Source organism: Dendrobates tinctorius, unplaced genomic scaffold (assembly GCF_039654945.1).
Source record: "Dendrobates tinctorius isolate UK_male_01 unplaced genomic scaffold, ASM3965494v1 ptg000022l, whole genome shotgun sequence".
Classification (NCBI taxonomy): domain Eukaryota; kingdom Metazoa; phylum Chordata; class Amphibia; order Anura; family Dendrobatidae; genus Dendrobates; species Dendrobates tinctorius.
In genome coordinates, this window is record NW_027361690.1 from 7,922,080 (window position 1) to 7,939,452 (window position 17,373).

A 17,373-nucleotide genomic window follows, 5' to 3' on the forward strand; every position below is an offset into this window, starting at 1 on the left:
ACATGCCCTTAAGGCTTGTTTACTATAAACATTAGGAAAGGCCAGATGATGCAAATTTCCCAGCTTTATAAAAACCCAGCCTCCTCTACCCTTGTGCCAAAAAACAGCAGCCTTGGGTTCTTGTAAGCAGCTGACTAGTACTCTGAAAATGGTTGAGACCCACAAAGCAGGAAAAGGAACAAAGTGCCCTTTCCTCCTTATCCAAATAGCTATAGCTTTTACAAAATAGCTGTATGGAGAACACGAATACATGGAGAGCTCACGATAATCAGCTGTTCGGTGCCACATCTGCATGTGTCGCGGCTGTGTGACAGTTACAACACGTGTATGGATAGCCCAACACACAGACTATCCATGCATGTGTTGTGACTGTCATACAGCCGCGACACATGCAGCTGCGGCACCGAATAGCTAATTATTGGGTGCGCTCCAGGTATCCGGATTCCCGGTGAAGCTATTCGGTAAGCACTATAGCTGTTTGGATAATGAGTTATGCAAAACTATTCGCTCATCCCTAGTAATTAACAAAAATGTCAGTTAACAGGAACAGTGGAGGTCAAAATAAAGTCTGGAAGACCAAGCATAATTTCAGTGAGAGCTGCCGTAGGATTTCTAGAGTGGTAAATCTGAACCACCATTTAACTGCAAAAGACCTTCAGAAAGATTTATCTGTCTCTGGAGTAGTGGTACATTCTTCTACTGTTCAGAGTCACCTGCACAAATATGGCCTTCATGAAAAAGTCATCAGAAAACCTCTCATGCATTCTCACCATAAAATTCAGGGTCATAAGTATGCAAAAGAACATCTAAACAACCCTGATACCTTTTGGAAACAAGTCCAGTGAACCAATGAGTTTAAAATGGAACTGTTTGGCCTCAATGACCAAAGTTATGTGTGGAGAAAAAAGGGCAAAGACTTTCTGGAAAATAACATCCCACCCACCATTAAGCATTGGGGTGTATCAGACATGCTTTGGGAGCTGTGTTGCAGCCAATAGCACTAATAATATTTCACAGGTATAGGGAAGAATGGATCAATGAAATTTCACCAAATTCTTGATGCAAACATAACACCATCTGTAAAAAAGCTGAAGTTGAAAAGATGGCTTCTACAAATGATAATGATCCTAAACACAAGTCAAAATCTACAATAGACTACCCTCAAGAGGCACAAGCTGAAGGGTTTACAAACCCCCTCACAGTCCCCTGATCTGAACATCATTGAAAATCTGTGGGTAGACATCAATATAACAGCGCATGCAAGACGACCCAGGAATATCACAGAACTAGGAAACTAGAGGAATTTTCCAAGGAAGCATGCATGAAATTCCCTGAAACAAGAATTGAAAGACTTGCAAAAGACTTGAGTGCCTTGCAAAAGTATTCGGCCCCCTGGAACTTTTCAACCTTTTCCCACATATCATGCTTCAAATATAAAGATACCAAATGTACACTTTTGGTGAAGAATCAACAACTTATTGGTTATTTTAAGTTTTTGTGGAAATTCAAAAACTGAAAAGTGGAGCGTGCAATATTATTCGGCCCCTTAATACTTTGTTGCGCCACCTTTTGCTGCGATTACAGCTGCAAGTCGCTTGGGGTATGTCGCTATCAGTTTTGTACATCGAGAGACTGAAATTCTTGCCCATTTTTCCTTGGCAAACAGCTCGAGCTCAGTGAGGTTTGATGGAGATCGTTTGTGAACAGCAGTTTTCAGCTCTTTCCACAGATTCTCGATTGGATTCAGGTCTGGACTTTGACTTGGCCATTCTAACACCTGAATATGTTTATTTGTGAACCATTCCATTGTAGATTTTGCCTTATGTTTGGGATCATTGTCTTGTTGGAAGCCAAATCTCCGTCCCAGTCTCAGGTCTTTTGCAGACTCCAACAGGTTTTCTTCAAGATTGGTCCTGTATTTGGCTCCATCCATCTTCCCATCAATTTTAACCATCTTCTCTCTCCCTGCTGAAGAAAAGCAGGCCCAAACCATGATGCTGCTACCACCATGTTTGACAATGGGGATTGTGTGTTCAGGGTGATGAGCTGTGTTGCCTTTACGCCAAACATATCGTTTGGCATTGTTGCCAAAAAGTTGGATTTTTGTTTCATTTGACCAGAACACTTTCTTCCACATGTTTGGTGTGTCTCCCAGGTGGCTTGTTGCAAACTTTAAACATCACTTTTTATGGATATCTTTGAGAAAAGGCTTTCTTCTTGCCACTCTTCCATAAAGGCCAGATTTGTGCAGTGTACGACTGATTGTTGTCCTATGGACAGACTGTCCCAACTCAGCTGTAGATCTCTGCAGTTCATCCAGAGTGATCATGGGCCTCTCGGCTGCATCTCTGATCAGTCTTCTCCTTGTTTGAGATGAAAGTTTAGAGGGACGTCCGGGTCTTGGTAGATTTGCAGTGGTATGTTACTACTTCCATTTCAATATGATCGCTTGCACAGTGCTCCTTGGGATGTTTAAAGTTTTGGAAATCATTTTGTATCCAAATCCGGCTTTAAACTTCTCCACAACAGTATCACGGACCTGCCTGTAGGACAACATTGGATCATTCAGAGATCCACAATGAACTTCTGGAGTGAGTTTATTGCGCTGAAAGTACAGGGACCAAATAATATTGCACGCCCCACTTTTCAGTTTTCGAATTTCCACAAAAATTTAAAATAACCAATAAATTTCATTCAACTTCACAATTGTGTTCCACTTGTTGTTGATGCTTCACCAAAAATTTACATTTGGCATCTTTATGTTTGAAGCATGACATGTGGGAAAAGGTTGAAAAGTTCCAGGGGGCTGAATACTTTCACAAGGCACTGTGTGTGTGTGTGTGTATATATATATATATATATATTTATATGCGCTATGAACCCGTTCTACGCCCGGGTGGCGGACATTTTTAATGGTATATGGTCTCCCATCCTGGTATGTGCTGCACCCCTCATCCCTATCCTGGTATGTATGGTACCCTCACCCAGGGGTGGATTAAGGGTAGCAAGGGCCCCGGGCTGTTCAGACTCTGTGGGCCTGCAGTGTGTCTTCAAGAAAATGGCGGCAGTAAGCGCGGACTGCGCAGGCGTCGAGTCATGTCTGGAGTGGGCGTGTTGCGGTGCCGGACTCGACGCCTGCGCAGTCCTCGCTTTCAGCCGCCATGTTCTTGAAGACACACTGCAGTGTGTCTTCAAGAAAATGGCGGCAGTAAGCGCGAACTGCGCAGGTGCCGATTCCGGCGCTACAACACACATCATCTGAAGGCGCAAGACCCTGCTGGTAACAGCAACACTGGGTTCGGTAAGGTGTTGCGGAGATCGCGGCATGCGTTCAGTGCTTAAACATACCGCGATCTCCTGGGGGGGATGCGTCACTCTGTTGGGGATGCGTCACTCTGGGTCCAGACTGCGCAGGTGCGTCGCGCTTGCGCAGTCTATAAAGGCTTCAGAGTGACACTCCCCCGGTTATATTATAGATATATTTGCCTAAAATACAAAGGAAATGTGTCATCTTTAACGTTATGCCTTTTGGAGATCACTTCATCGTCAACAGTTATTTTGACCAGGGGTGCCCAAACTTTTAAATGCCTCTTTAGACAGACAGACATTATTGCAGAACCCCCCAACATATTACAAAATTGCACCACGTGGAGCTTATTGGACAGCGTTTTATTGTTAAATAAATGAAAAAATGCTGATATTATCAGGCTGCAAGGTTCATGGTTATTGGTTCCTTCCTAGCCTAAAAATACCATAGAATCATAGAATCGTAGAATTGGAAGGGACCTCCTGGGCCATCTGGTCCAACCCCCTACTCAAAGCAGGATTCGCTAAATCATCCCAGACAGATGTCTGTCCAGCCTCTGTTTGAAGACTTCCATTGAAGGAGAACTCACCACTTCTCGTGGCAGCCTGTTCCACTCATTGATCACTCTAACTGTCAAAAAGTTTTTTCTAATATCTAATCTGTGTCTCCTCCCATTCAGTTTCATCCCATTGCTTCTAGTCTTTCCTTGTGCAAATGAGAATATAGATGATCCTTCTACAATGTGACAGCCCTTGAGATATTTGTAGACCGCTATTAAGTCTCCTCTCAGTCTTGTCTTCTGCAAGCTAAACATTCCCAAATCCTGCAACCTTTCCTCATAAGACAGGGTTTGCAGACTGGTCACCATTCTGGTCGCTCTTTTTTGAACTTGCTCCAGTTTGCTGATGTCTTTTTTAAAATGTGGTGCCCAAAACTGGACACAGTATTCCAGATGAGGTCTGACCAAAGAGGAGTAGAGGGCAATAATGACTTCACGTGATCTAGACTGTATGCTTCTGTTAATACATCCTAGAATTGCATTTGCCTTTTTTGCTGCTGTATCACACTGTTGACTCATATTCAGTCTGTGATCTATTAGTATACCCAAGTCTTTTTCACATGTGCTGTTGCTTAGCCCTATTCCTCCCATTCTGTATATGCTTTTTTCATTTTTATTGCCCAGATGTAATACTTTGCATTTTTCCCTGTTAAAAACCATTCTGTTAGTTGCTGCCCACTGCTCCAGTATATTTATATCTTTTTGAATCCTCTCTCTCTCTTCTCTAGTATTAGCTATCCCTCCCAGCTTTGTGTCATCAGCAAATTTAATCAGTTTACCCTCAATTCCTTCATCTAAATCGTTGATAAAGATGTTGAACAATACAGGGCACAGGACAGAGCCCTGTGGTACCCCACTTGAGACATTCTTCCAACTGGATGTGCAGCCATTTATGACCACTCTTTGGGTCCGATCAATAAGCCAGTTATGAATCCACCTAACAGTTGCCTTGTCCAGTCTGTAGGCACACCAGAAGTGGAGGATCACATGAGATGCTCCAATTCTGACGCTTCGCCTTGGCTCTTCCCGATACCCTGGTGCATAGGGCTTGGGGTTGAAGTCAGCTGTAAAGTGTCTAAAAATACAGCTGACATCAAGCCCTGGTGTCAGCAATGGAGATGTGTTTGTCAGACACACCCATTACTAACAAATAGTTCCTATCGAGTGCAATAAAAAAAAGTCATAAGTGAGAAGACGATCACTGTAGTAGCATCCATGTAAAACTTCTATACTCTGGCATGTCCAATTAAAAGGGTGGCATCTGTGTATGCCATATGTGCACACATTATATATGGATGGTACTACAGTGATTATCTTCTCACTTATGACTTGATTGCACTAAGCACTTTATGTAAATTTGCTATGAAAATCATGGTTTTATTATGATAGAGGAGCAGATAATCCTCTAACCCCGGTATATTTTTGATGATATGCTGTCCTATACATCTGAGCCCTTTTCTTTTGACTTTTTATGATTTTTTATTGATTTATTATGCGTTGTATTGATACAATAAACTTTTTTGATTTTATTCTATATTGCTGGACTTTGACTCCATTGTTTTTGTAGGAACTAATGTTACTGATATCACCAGTCTTCAGAACCTACCGGTCTCAGACAGCGTTTCGTGACCTGGAAGTGGTTGTTTGTAAAGACTATGGAGCCTCAGAATGAGGCTCCATAGGCTTTGTATGGAGGATTCACTGGACGAGATTCTTTTTTAGTATAGTGGGGAAGTGTTTATTTAAATAAAAAAATGTTGTGTTTTTTTATTTTTTATTTTTACGTACTGGGTTAGTAATGGGGGTGTCTAATAGACATCTCTCCAGTACTAACACCAGGGCTTAATGTCAGCTGTGTTTTTGGACACTACACTGCTGACAACAACCTCAGGCCCCATTACCCTGATTACCTGGACAATCGGAAAGAGCCAAAGGCAAAGCTCTATAGAATTCACTGCTCTCTAAAAACTCATGCAAAAAACGCTACAAAAAAAGCAGCAAGCAAGCAGCAAATCTGCAATAATTTTCAGACCTGTGTTTTTACAGCGTTTTTGTCAATGGGTGAAAAAACTCTACAAAAGCGCAGAAAAAATTGACATGCTGCAGATATGAATTTGCGCAAAATCTGCAAGTCACAAATAATCAACGTGTACATGACACTTCAGGATTCTTATTCCCTTTGCTGACATCAGTAATTGCTACAGGGTTTGTGACAAATCCACGCAGCAAAAACAAGATGCTTAAAAGTCACAAAATTTCTGGGCAACCTTGTGTTGTGCAAAAACTTTCAGACTTTTTCAAAATTTTTACATTAAACATCTGAGTTGAAAAGTTCTGTGAAATATGTTGTGTCATAGAAAAAAAATATTACTACTATCATATACACTTTGATGATTTAGGACCATTTTGCGCCTGTCAACTTCTCAAAGTATGTGTCATGGCGGTAACTCACATGCCTCCTCAGCGCCGCCCTACCCACCGTGGTCACCGTGCAGATTCTCCTTGTTTCAGGCAATCTCCCTGAGTTTGCTTCTTGCAGCACTCCTCAGCAATGCTGCATGTTGTTTCCATTTGGCTTCAGGGTGGCGTGGCAGGTCTCTCCAGGAGTTTAACCCTGCTGTGCCCTGTAGAGATTAGGATCCCTGGCCTATCCAGTACCAGCAGAGTCTATATTAGGCAGCTCCTTCCACCATTCCTTGCCGTTGGTTGCTAGCTTGTTTGTACCTGTTTATGAAAAAAAAAAACACAAAAAACAAGTACCTGTTTATTCTGACTCCCATTAATGACCTGGCCTATTTACCCACCTTGTTTGACTTCTCCATCCTTGACTCCGGTTTTATATTGTGAACCCGTGCTGCCTGCCCTGACCTCGGATTGTCTGGCTGCTCTTCTGTCTTGCCCTCCTCTATCTCTTACCCACGCCTATGACCCTCAGGTCAACTGCTACAGTCCCGTGGACTTTCCTCGAGTGGTACCTGGTGTCTACTGGCAGCCCAGCCTATCCGCACCTTCAGGCCCTACTGAAGACCCGTTAGACACTTGGTCACGCCCCCTCTTAACCCCTTAACGACCAAGCCATTTTGTAGGTTAAAGACCAGGCCTTAATTTTGAAATCGGACCACTGTCACTTTATATGGTTATAGCTCTGGAACGCTTCAACGGATCCCGCTGATTCTGACATTGTTTTTTCGTGACATATTGTACTTCATGGTAGTGGTAAAATTTCTTCGATATGACACGTTTATTTATGAAAAAAATGGAAATATGGCAAAAAATGTTAAAATCTTGCAATTTTCAAACTTTGATTTTTTTATGCCCTTAAATCAGAGACATATGTCACAAAAAATAGTTAATAACATTTCCCACATGTCTACTTTACTTCAGCACAATTTTGGAGCCAAATTTTTTTTTTCTTAGGAAGTTATAAGGGTTGGAAGTTGACCAGCAATTTCTCATTTTTCCAACAAAACTTGCAAAACTATTTTTTTAGGGACCACCTCACATTTGAAGTCGGTTTGGGGGGGTCAATATAACAGAAAATACCCAAAAGTGACACCATTCTAAAAACTGCACCCCTCAAGGTGTTCAAAACCACAGTCAAGAAGTTTATTAACCGTTTAGGTACTTCACAAGAATTGAAGCAATGAGGAAGGAAAAAATGAACATTTAACTTTTTTCCCAAAAATTTTTATTTGGACACAATTTTTTTTATTTTGTCAAGGGTATCAGGAGAAAATGAATTACAATATTTGTTGTGCAATTTCTCCTGAGTACACCAATACCCCATGTGTGGAGGAAGACCAATAGGCAGTGCTTAGAAGGGAAGAAGCATCATTTGAGATTTTGAATGTCAAATTGGTTGGAAACAAGAGCGGACACTATGTCGCGTTTGGAGAGCCCATGATGAACCTAAACAGTGGAAACCCCCCATAAGTGACTCCATTTTGGAAACTAGACCCCCAAAGGAACTTATCTAAATGTGTGTTGAGCACTTTGAACCCCCAAGGGCTTCACAGAAGGTTATAACGTAGAGATGTAAAAATAAAAAATCATTTTTTCCACAAAAATGATCTTTTCACCCCCAATTTTTATTTTCTCAAGGGAAACAGGACCCCAAAAGTTATTGTGCAATTTGTCCTGAGTACGATGATACCCCATATGTGGGGGTAAATTACTATTTGGGTGCATGGCAGAGCTCGGAAGGGAACGAGTGCCATTTGACTTTTTTGGCTGGAATTGAGATCGGAACCATGTCGCATTTGGAGAGCCCCTGATGTGCCTAAACAGTGGAAACCCTCCACAAGTGACCCCATTTTGGAGACTAGACTCCCTAAGGAGCTTATCTAGATGTGTGTTGAGCACTTTGAACCCCCAAGTGCTTCACAGAAGTTTATAACGTTGAGCCATGAAAATAAAAACTTTTTTTCCACAAAAATGATCTTTTTGCCCCAAAATTTTTATTTTACCATGGGTAACAGGAGAAATAGGACCCCAACTGTTGTTTTCCAATTTGTCCTGAGTACGCTGATACCCCATATGTGGGGTGGATCCACTGTTTGGGCGCATGGCTGAGCTTAGAAGGGAAGGAGCACCGTTTTGGAATGCAGACTTTGATGGAATGTTCTACGGGCATCATTGCGTTTGCAGAACCCCTGATGTGCCAAAACAGTAGAAGCCCCCCACAAGTGACCCCATTTTGGAAACTAGATCCCCCATGGAGATTATCTAGATATGTGGTGAGCACTTTGAACCCCCAATTGCTTCACAGAAGTTTATAACGCAGAGCTGTGAAAATTAAAAATTCATATTTTTTTCCACAAAAATGATCTTTAATGAGCTATAATTTTTCCATATTTTGGCTGACAGAGTCATGTGCAGGCTTGATTTTTGTGGGAAGAGCTGACGTTTTTATTGGTACCATTTTCGGGCACATACGGTTTTTTGATCACTTTCTATTCTGATTTTTCTGTTCATTTTTTGAATGAACAGAAACCAGCAAGGAATGCTTTTTTTTTTCCCCTCCGTTCCGCATGTGGTAAAATTAGTAAGGCAGCTTTATTCTTCGGGTCACTACGATTACAGCGATACCTCATGTATATCGCTTTTTTATGTTTTGGCGTTTTTTACACAATAAAAACTTTTATAGAAAAAATATTTTTGTATTTCTACGAGCTATAACTTTTTTATTTGCTGTATGGCAGCTCGTTTTTTGCGGGACAAGATGACGTTTTCAGCGGTACCATGTTTATTTATATCCATTTTTTTGATCGTGTGTTATTGCACTTTTTCCAAGCGGTATGATGATACCGCTTGGAAAAAGTATAATTTGCTACTTTTTTGTGTTTTTTTTACGGCATTCACTGCAGGGATTAACTAGGGTGACACTTTTATAGATGGGATTTTTAGGGACGTGGCAATACCAAACGTGTATGTTTTTGTTTATTTTATTTTGTAACATAAAAATGTGTAATTTTTAGGGAATTTTTTAAATATTTTTTTTACATATTTAAAAAAAAAAATGTTTTTTTTTTACTTTGTCCCTTTATGGGACTTTCACTTTCGCTTTGACTTTAGGTATAATACATTGCAATGCTCCAGCATTGTAATGCATTATACCAATGCTGAGAGCTGCTGACACCTTGCTGTGAGCATGGTCTCACCAGCTTTCAGTAGGTAAATGACCCAGAGGTTGTCATGACACCTCCGCGTCATCATGGCACAGGTCGGGCCCCGCAATTACACCGCGGGGACGCTGACCTGAGGCAGAGGGAGCCCCCTACCCTCTGCCTCCCCCTCTGAATGCTGCGATCACGCTCGATCGCAGAAGTGAGGGGGTTAACAGCCAGGGGCAGTGGGGGCTCAGCTTCTAGCTGTCAGTGCAGGACGCTCAGCCACTGCAGCGCTGAGCTCCACACTAATATAGGGCAGGAGAGGCTCAAATTTCAGCCTCTCCTGCTCATCCCTGCTGTGTTTGGTCTGTCAGATTGACTGACCAATCACAGTTCTGTGGGTGCAGGGACCGAGTGCAAGGGTCCCTGCCCCCCTTGCTGTGCCTCTCAGCTGTCATAGACAGCTGTCGGCACTGAACTGAAACTGTGTGTTTACACGCAGTGACAGTTCAAAGGCAGGACGGGCAGAGTCCGTCATGGTGCGGGAAGTTACCTCCTGCCATGACGGACTCTGCACGTCCATAGACATTAAGGGGTTAAGGTAAGCCTGCCATATGGCGCAGTTGGTGCACACCTACTAGTGTTACATTATGTTTACTCTGAAACAAAACAGCTGTTTACAGTATAACATACCTGGCTGCAGTCGGGCAGCCAGACTCCGATTCTTTATGGCTGTGGATCAGTCAAACAAAGGGAAAAAACAGCCCTGATTCCAGTGTCGTTACACCTTGTGTGAATGATACCAAAATGCAGTTTTTCCCGTAACTGCCATACAATATGCGTTATAGAAAAATGGCAAAACACACCTGAACTTTCTTCAATGCTTCATTTATAAAAGTTACATTTTAATTTCCAGTATGCAGAATAGTTTTTCTGAACATAATCATATAACAGTTTCCAATCACCATGTTCACTGCAGTGATCTCAGTTCAGTAAATTTGGTGTAGATCATGATTCTCTCCACTCCAGCGAACAGTTGCCGTTCAGGCATTCAGAGGGTCTGCACCTGTTTCAGGTTTTCTCCTCTTCCTCAAGCTAGGCAGCATGAATCTGATGACAGGTTCCCTTAAGGCAGGGATGAACAAAATACTGCAGATTCAAGGAGCATGTTAGAGATTTTTTGCAATACACATCAGTAAAGAACAAACCAACAGGCTCCTGCACTTTTCCAGCTCTGAACCATCATCATTTTTAGATACCATTGGTGCCTGCTAGGAAATGGAAGATAACATTTTTGTTACATTGACCTATATAACTCTTTGAGTGCATAGCATATGGTTGTCTTTTTCTATGTCTAATCAGTTGCCATCAATTCCATAAAGAAAACCTGTCTAGCAGATTTACCCCATACCCCTATAATGTATGTAGGAGCACTTTATCAGCCACCCATTAACCATGTTAATGATTCCTTCTTATACCTAAGCTGTACTGCAGTGTGTACAAATAATGTGTAATCCTGGCAAACATGTACATGAACTAGTCTGAGACCCCAGTCACTTATCCAAGCAGTGTGCTGAAATCATAACATGTGCTAGAAGAAGTTCCTGTTCTCCTCCTCCATGTACATTCTGGGATGTCAGTCATGCATCTGTGGGCATGATACCAGCGCACTGCTTAGGATAAGTGACAGTGATGCTGGACTAGTCCAGGTACCTGGATTAAATATCATTTTTACACACAGCAGCAACATTGAGGTATAGTAAAGGGGCATTAAACGCCTTATTAGGAGTCTCATATTGCATTCCTGCCACTTAAAGGTTCCCTTTACTTTGCACCGTTATCTTTGGTGGGAAATGAAGAAAACGTGTTCAATCTGTCAGTTTAGGATGGTAAGTGTTCCTCTGAATCTTACAGAGTTGTACTCTTTCCCGCAGAGCGCAGCTTTCTCTGTATATTAAGAAGAGAAGTCCTGCTGCTTTTTGTGTCCAGTTTATGTAATTGTATTTGCTGATCTGGGTGGATAAGGGTATAAGGAGATTCACATACAGAAATGGGACTTGTAAATTAGACCTACGGTATATTTCTCTGGCCCCAACCCATAAGTTGAATTCACTGCTCATGTGGTTCATATCTGCAGAAATATTTTGATAATATGAAAAATGAAAGGCAATAACTTTTTTACTGTAGAATTGCATTTTATGATACTCATGCACATAATGTACACGTTTTTTTTTTTAAACCATTTATGTATACTGTCTTTTAACTATGTTTTCTTATAGAGAAGATGTCTGAAATGGCCAGCCAGCTTTTGGATAGCTTTGAAGTGGAAGATATTAAAAACAGGTATCAACATTTTTACCATGCTCATATGCTGCTCAACTCCTCCGCAGCTGTGCAGTTTTTGGCATTAATAGTAGAGTTACTAATGAGATTTTTATGTTAATGTTCTCATTAGAATCAAACTTTCACTACAATTTCTGATTAAATCAGCTTTCTTTAAATGTACAGATAATTCTGTGTGTTCTGTTTCTACCTTCTTTTAGACTTGCGCAAGAAGATTTGGGGAACATAAATGAAGATGGAGAACTTTGGTTTGCTTATGAAGGCTTAAAAAAAGCAACTAGGTAGGATATTTTGGAATACTTCTTACTGGTAACTATGGTCTTACTTGAATGTACTCCATCATTTTTTCTCAGCAGGTTTGGTCTTTTCTGAAAATGGCCTGAAAAATGCACTCAAAAAACATTCAAAATAATCCTCCTATACATTTTTATGAAAAAAAAAAAGACTTAAAAGAGTAGTGAAGGCTTTTTAATAGCTTCATGTATCCAAAAATGATATGATGTTCCATACTTTACAATGGAAGTCAATGAGAAAGCAAAAAAAACCCCAAACACTTAGATGTCTTTTGGTGTGTTTTGGTGTGTTTTATGAGCATTTCCGCCTAAAAAATGCTTGCATTTTGCTCATTGCAATCACTCCCAAAAAATGGTATAAAAAATGCTCACAAGATGCTTAAGAAAATGCCAACAAAAGTTGTTTACAATCCGCTTCAGAAAACATTGAAAAAACATGCAAAAAGATGCATCAGGAAAGGTTTCTGCTTGAAAAACTTGTGGGTTTTCACCATCTAGGAAGAGCATCATATGCGCTAACGGTATTTGCATATGTTGGGTTGTGATACAGTTTTTCCTTACATTTTTGTCATGTAGAAACACGCATCGTGAATGAGATCTCTGAAATATCATTCACACATTACTTATTTTTTCCTTGCAGATTTTAAATGGTTTCAAATCTGCAGCATGTCATGCAATTTTTGCTGCATTTTTCAACAGTTCTAATGAATGGGAAAATAAATAAAAAGAAAACTAAAAATGCACAAAAAATGTGACAAAAATGTGTTTTTTAAGCAGCGTTTTTCCTGCAAACACTACAGTATTTACAGCAGATTTTTCTCCTTCAAATACTAAACTTGTGAATAGTTTTTTCTCTGCATGTTGGTATTTTCTTCTAGGTGGGTAGAATTTTTTACCGTAATAACTCTTTCCTAATCTGAAAATCCAGTGGAGAACTCCGCAGTCTTTCCCAACAGCTAAGGGTATGTTTCCACGGTCAGTGTCTGGCAGCGCTTTGGACGCAGCACATGTCCGCTCCGTCCAAAGCGCTGTCGGCTTTTGAACGCCAGTGACTCCGCATGTGTTCATTGAACCGTGCGGAATCACAAAGTCCTATACATTGGACATGCGGAGACGGAGCGTCTCCGCAAGATAAATAGCATGTTTCGGTCTGGAAAGACGCGCGCTGCATGTCCGATTACCTAGGGAAGCTGGAGGCGTCCCTGCACGCATAGTGGAGATGGGATTTCATGAAATCTCCAGTATGCTGTAACATTTGGACTCCGCGGATTCGACGCTGCAGCTGTATGCAGTGTCCAACCCGCAGCGTTTACTGACCGTGAAAACATACCCTGAGGGTTAGCTCAACATGAACCCCAGATAGTGTCACTTATTTATTGAGGTGTCATCTCTTAACCCTTTAATGACAGCCAATACGTCTTTTTAGTGGCCTGAGATATGAGAATATCATCTCCATACAGGTGACAATCCAGCAGCTGTCGGCTGTCCACTATAGCTGACAACTTGCTGTATCACAAACGATCAGTGTTTGCATCGTCCATATCTGTTTAACCCCTTAGTTGCTGCTGTCAAAAGTGACTACATCGGAAAAATGGTTAAAAGCTTCCGCTTTAATCTAATTGACACACCGAGATTATGATTGTGTGTTCCTGATGTTTGCCATAGCAGTTCATGGCCAAATAGCGGCCTTAGAGTCTCCCGGCTATAGCTGTCAGATCAGAAGTTAGCGACATTTAAGTGGTAAACAAACATTTTTTCATTCCGACTATACCACTTTGCATTAATTCCTGAAAATCACCTGAATGGTTAATAAACTACCTGACAGAAGTTTTCAATATGTCAGGGGGTGCTGGTTTTAACCCCTTCCTGACATGAGACGTACTATCCCGTCCATGGGACCCGGGCCCCTATGCCCATGGACGGGATAGTACGTCTACCGCGATCAGCGGCGCCCACGTGGTGAGCGCCGCTGATCGCGGCCGGGTGTCAGCTGATTATCACAGCTGACACCCGGCACAATGTGTCGGGCCGCCCCCAACACGTTAACCCCTTGCACACTGCGATCAAACACGATCGCGGTGTACCGGGAGTTAAAGGGAAGCATCGGCAGGGAGGGGGCTCCCTCCGTGCTTCCCTGAGCCCCCCACGGCAGCGCAATGTGCAGCGCTGCTGCGGGGGGCTCCTTTCCTCCAGGCCCCCGAATCCAAGATGGCGACGGGGGCCTTCGGGGGCCTGCAGGAAGCTGGCTTCCTCAGTGCCTGCAAAGCGCAGGCAAGAGGAAGTCTTCTTCAATGCCTGTGACAGATTGCTGATCTGTCACAGTGATCTGTGATGTAACAGATCAGCGATCTGTCACAGGACAGTGATGTCCCACCTGGGACTATGTAATAAAGTAAAAAAAAAATTAAAAAAAAGTGTAAAAATAATTTTAAAAAAATCGCCAAATAAATTAGTAAAAAAAAAAAATATTCCCCAATAAATTCATTTTTTTTAAAAAAAAAGCCAAAACAATAAAAGTACACATATTAGGTATCGCCGCGTCCGTAACGACCCGCCCTATAAAACTGTCCCATTAGTTAACCCCTTTAGCGAACCCCTTAAAAAATAAAAATAAAAAACGAAGCAAAAAATAATGATTTATTATCATACCGCCAAACAAAAAGTGTAATAACGCGCGATCAAAAAGACGCATATCTAGATAAGTTCCTTGGGGGGTCTAGTTTCCAAAATGGGGTCACTTGTAGGGGGTTTCCACTGTTTAGGTAGATCAGGGACTCTCCAAACGTGACATGGCGTCCGATCTGAATTCCAGCCAATTTTGCATTGAAAAAGTCAAACGGCGCTCCTTCCATTCTGAGCTCTGCCATGCTCAGAATGTCGTGGAACAGTCGTTCCCCCCCACAAATCAGGTATCAGCGTACTCAGGACAAATTGCACAATAACTTTTGCAGTCCAATTTCTCCTGTTACCCTTGGTAAAATAAAAAAAATTGAACCTGAAGTATTTTTTTTGTGAAAAAAAGTTAGATGTTCATTTTTTTTTAAATATTCAAAAAAATTCCTGTGACGCACCTAAAGGGTTAATAAACTTCTTAAATGTGGTTTTGAGCACCTTAAGGGGTGCAGTTTTTAGAATGGTGTCACTTTTGGGTATTTTCTATCCTATAGACCCCTCAAAGTGGCTTCAAATGTGATGTGGTCCTAAAAATAAAATGGTGTTGTAAAAATGAGAAATCGCTGGTCAACTTTTAACCCTTATAACTTCCTAACAAAAAAAAATTTTGGTTCCAAAATTGTGCTGATGTAAAGTAAACATGTGGGAAATGTTAGTTATCAAGTTTTTTGTGTGCCGTATCTCTGTGATTTAAGGGCATAAAAATTCAAAGTTGGAAAATTGCGAAATTTCCAAAATTTTTGCCAAATTTCCGTTTTTTTCACAAATAAACGCAAGTTATTTGAATGAAATTTTACCACTAACATGAAGTACAATATGTCATGAGAAAACAATGTCAGAATCACCGGGATCCATGGAAGCATTCCAGAGTTATGACCTCATAAAGGTACAGTGGTCAGAATTGTAAAAATTGGCCCGGTCATGAACGTGCAAACCACCCTTGGGGGTGAAGGGGTTAAAATATCACTTTTTGGGGTTTTCCAATATATAGCACCCCTAAAGTCACTTCAATCCTGGATAGGTCCCTCAAAAAATAAATTTTGTAACTTTCCTTGAAAAAATGAAAAATTATTGCTACATTTATAAACCTCCTAAAAGCCTAACAAAATGAGCATTTTAAAAATGGTGCTGATGTAAGGCAAACATGTGGGAAATGTTATTTATTAATGTTTTATGTTTTTGTGTGGTATGACTATCTGGATTAAACAGATAATCATTCAAAGTTTGAAAATTGCAATTTTTTTTTTACATTTTTGTCAAGTTTCTGATATTTTTTATAAATAAATACAAAACATATCAACCTAAATTTACCAATATCATAAATTATAATGTGCCCCAAAAAACAATCTCATAATCAATGGGATTTGTTGAAGCGTTCCAGAGTTATCACCACATAAAGTGATATTGGTCAGAATTTTAAAAATTGGCTCCGTCATTAAGGGGTTAAGCTAAGAGTGCATTGAATTCATTAGGCTTAGCAAAAAGTATGCTAGAAAAAATATATTAATTTGGTAGTCTGTCATCTTTTACCCACAATTTTTCATATACTTATGCACAAATAGGTACATGTAAATCAACCAGATCCAGGCAAAGTAAAAAACAGCAAGGAGCCATCCCCTTGACAATTTTCTCTGTTCCTGATTTCCTGAAAATATTTCTGAGTAAAGCCAAACTGTTTCTGAGCAGGAAGCTTGTCCCTGTTTCCTGCTGCCCGTAGTTCAAGCAGCACAAGTCTGCTCACAGGTTCTTTTTAAGGAATCCTAGAACTCAGTAGCAATATATACAGTTATTTTGCCAATACATTGCCTTTTTTTATAGAATACTAGAAACTCACTTTCAGACCCAGAAGGAAGCTTATGAAAAAGAAATTGAGGTGCTAAATTTCAAAGTAGATCATTTCAGCGATGACATCAGAAATATACAAAGATCTGTGAAGGAAGAGAGAGAAACAAATGACATCCTCAGACAAGAAATTACAAGGTTGACTTCCGAGAATAAGGTAAGAGACCAATAATTATGTAATGGCTTTGTGTGTGGTAGGCTGATGATGTAACTATTGTTGACTTTTAACTAGACAGGTCATGTCCCAGCATTTCTACACTATAGATTGCTCAGTGAGTTTGTATTTGAGAAGTTATAAAGTTTACAGGAAGAAGCAAACTTTGCCTAAATGTGACCCCAAAGTACATGTGTTTCATCGTTCCTCTGAAGTTGCTGAATAAGGAAAGGTGTCAATAAGCAGAGATTTAGAGAAAAAATTATGGTGACATATTTTTCAGTAGTTTTATAGGAAGGCATGATATCATTGGTTTATGATGGTTTAAAAATAGCAGGTATCAATTACATCGACCTAAAATGACACAATAGTTTTCACAATGCTGTGCATCTGCTTTTCTAATGAAAGAAGTGAAAGAAGTTAGCTGAACCCCATGTGATTTTGTGGAAAAAATTGTGCGATAATCAGTTACCGTAATTAAAAAAACACATTTGATGTTTAGGGACCGAATAAAAGGATACAGTGAATATAATAAAGCTACACACGTTGATTAACATGACTGTGTTTTTTCATGTAAAAAATAATACCAAAAA

At 40.6% G+C, this 17,373-nt stretch overlaps 1 protein-coding gene across 1 annotated transcript in view; it reads left to right on the forward strand.

Annotated features, from left to right (window-relative positions):
* Positions 1 to 17,373, forward strand: part of MYO5C (myosin VC) — a 483,348-nt gene that overhangs the window by 362,301 nt on the left and 103,674 nt on the right. The window contains exons 27-29 of the mRNA XM_073568417.1: positions 11,755 to 11,818; positions 12,019 to 12,099; positions 16,603 to 16,783. Coding sequence (XP_073424518.1) covers positions 11,755 to 11,818; positions 12,019 to 12,099; positions 16,603 to 16,783 — 326 coding nt within the window. The remainder of the gene's footprint in view (positions 1 to 11,754; positions 11,819 to 12,018; positions 12,100 to 16,602; positions 16,784 to 17,373) is intronic.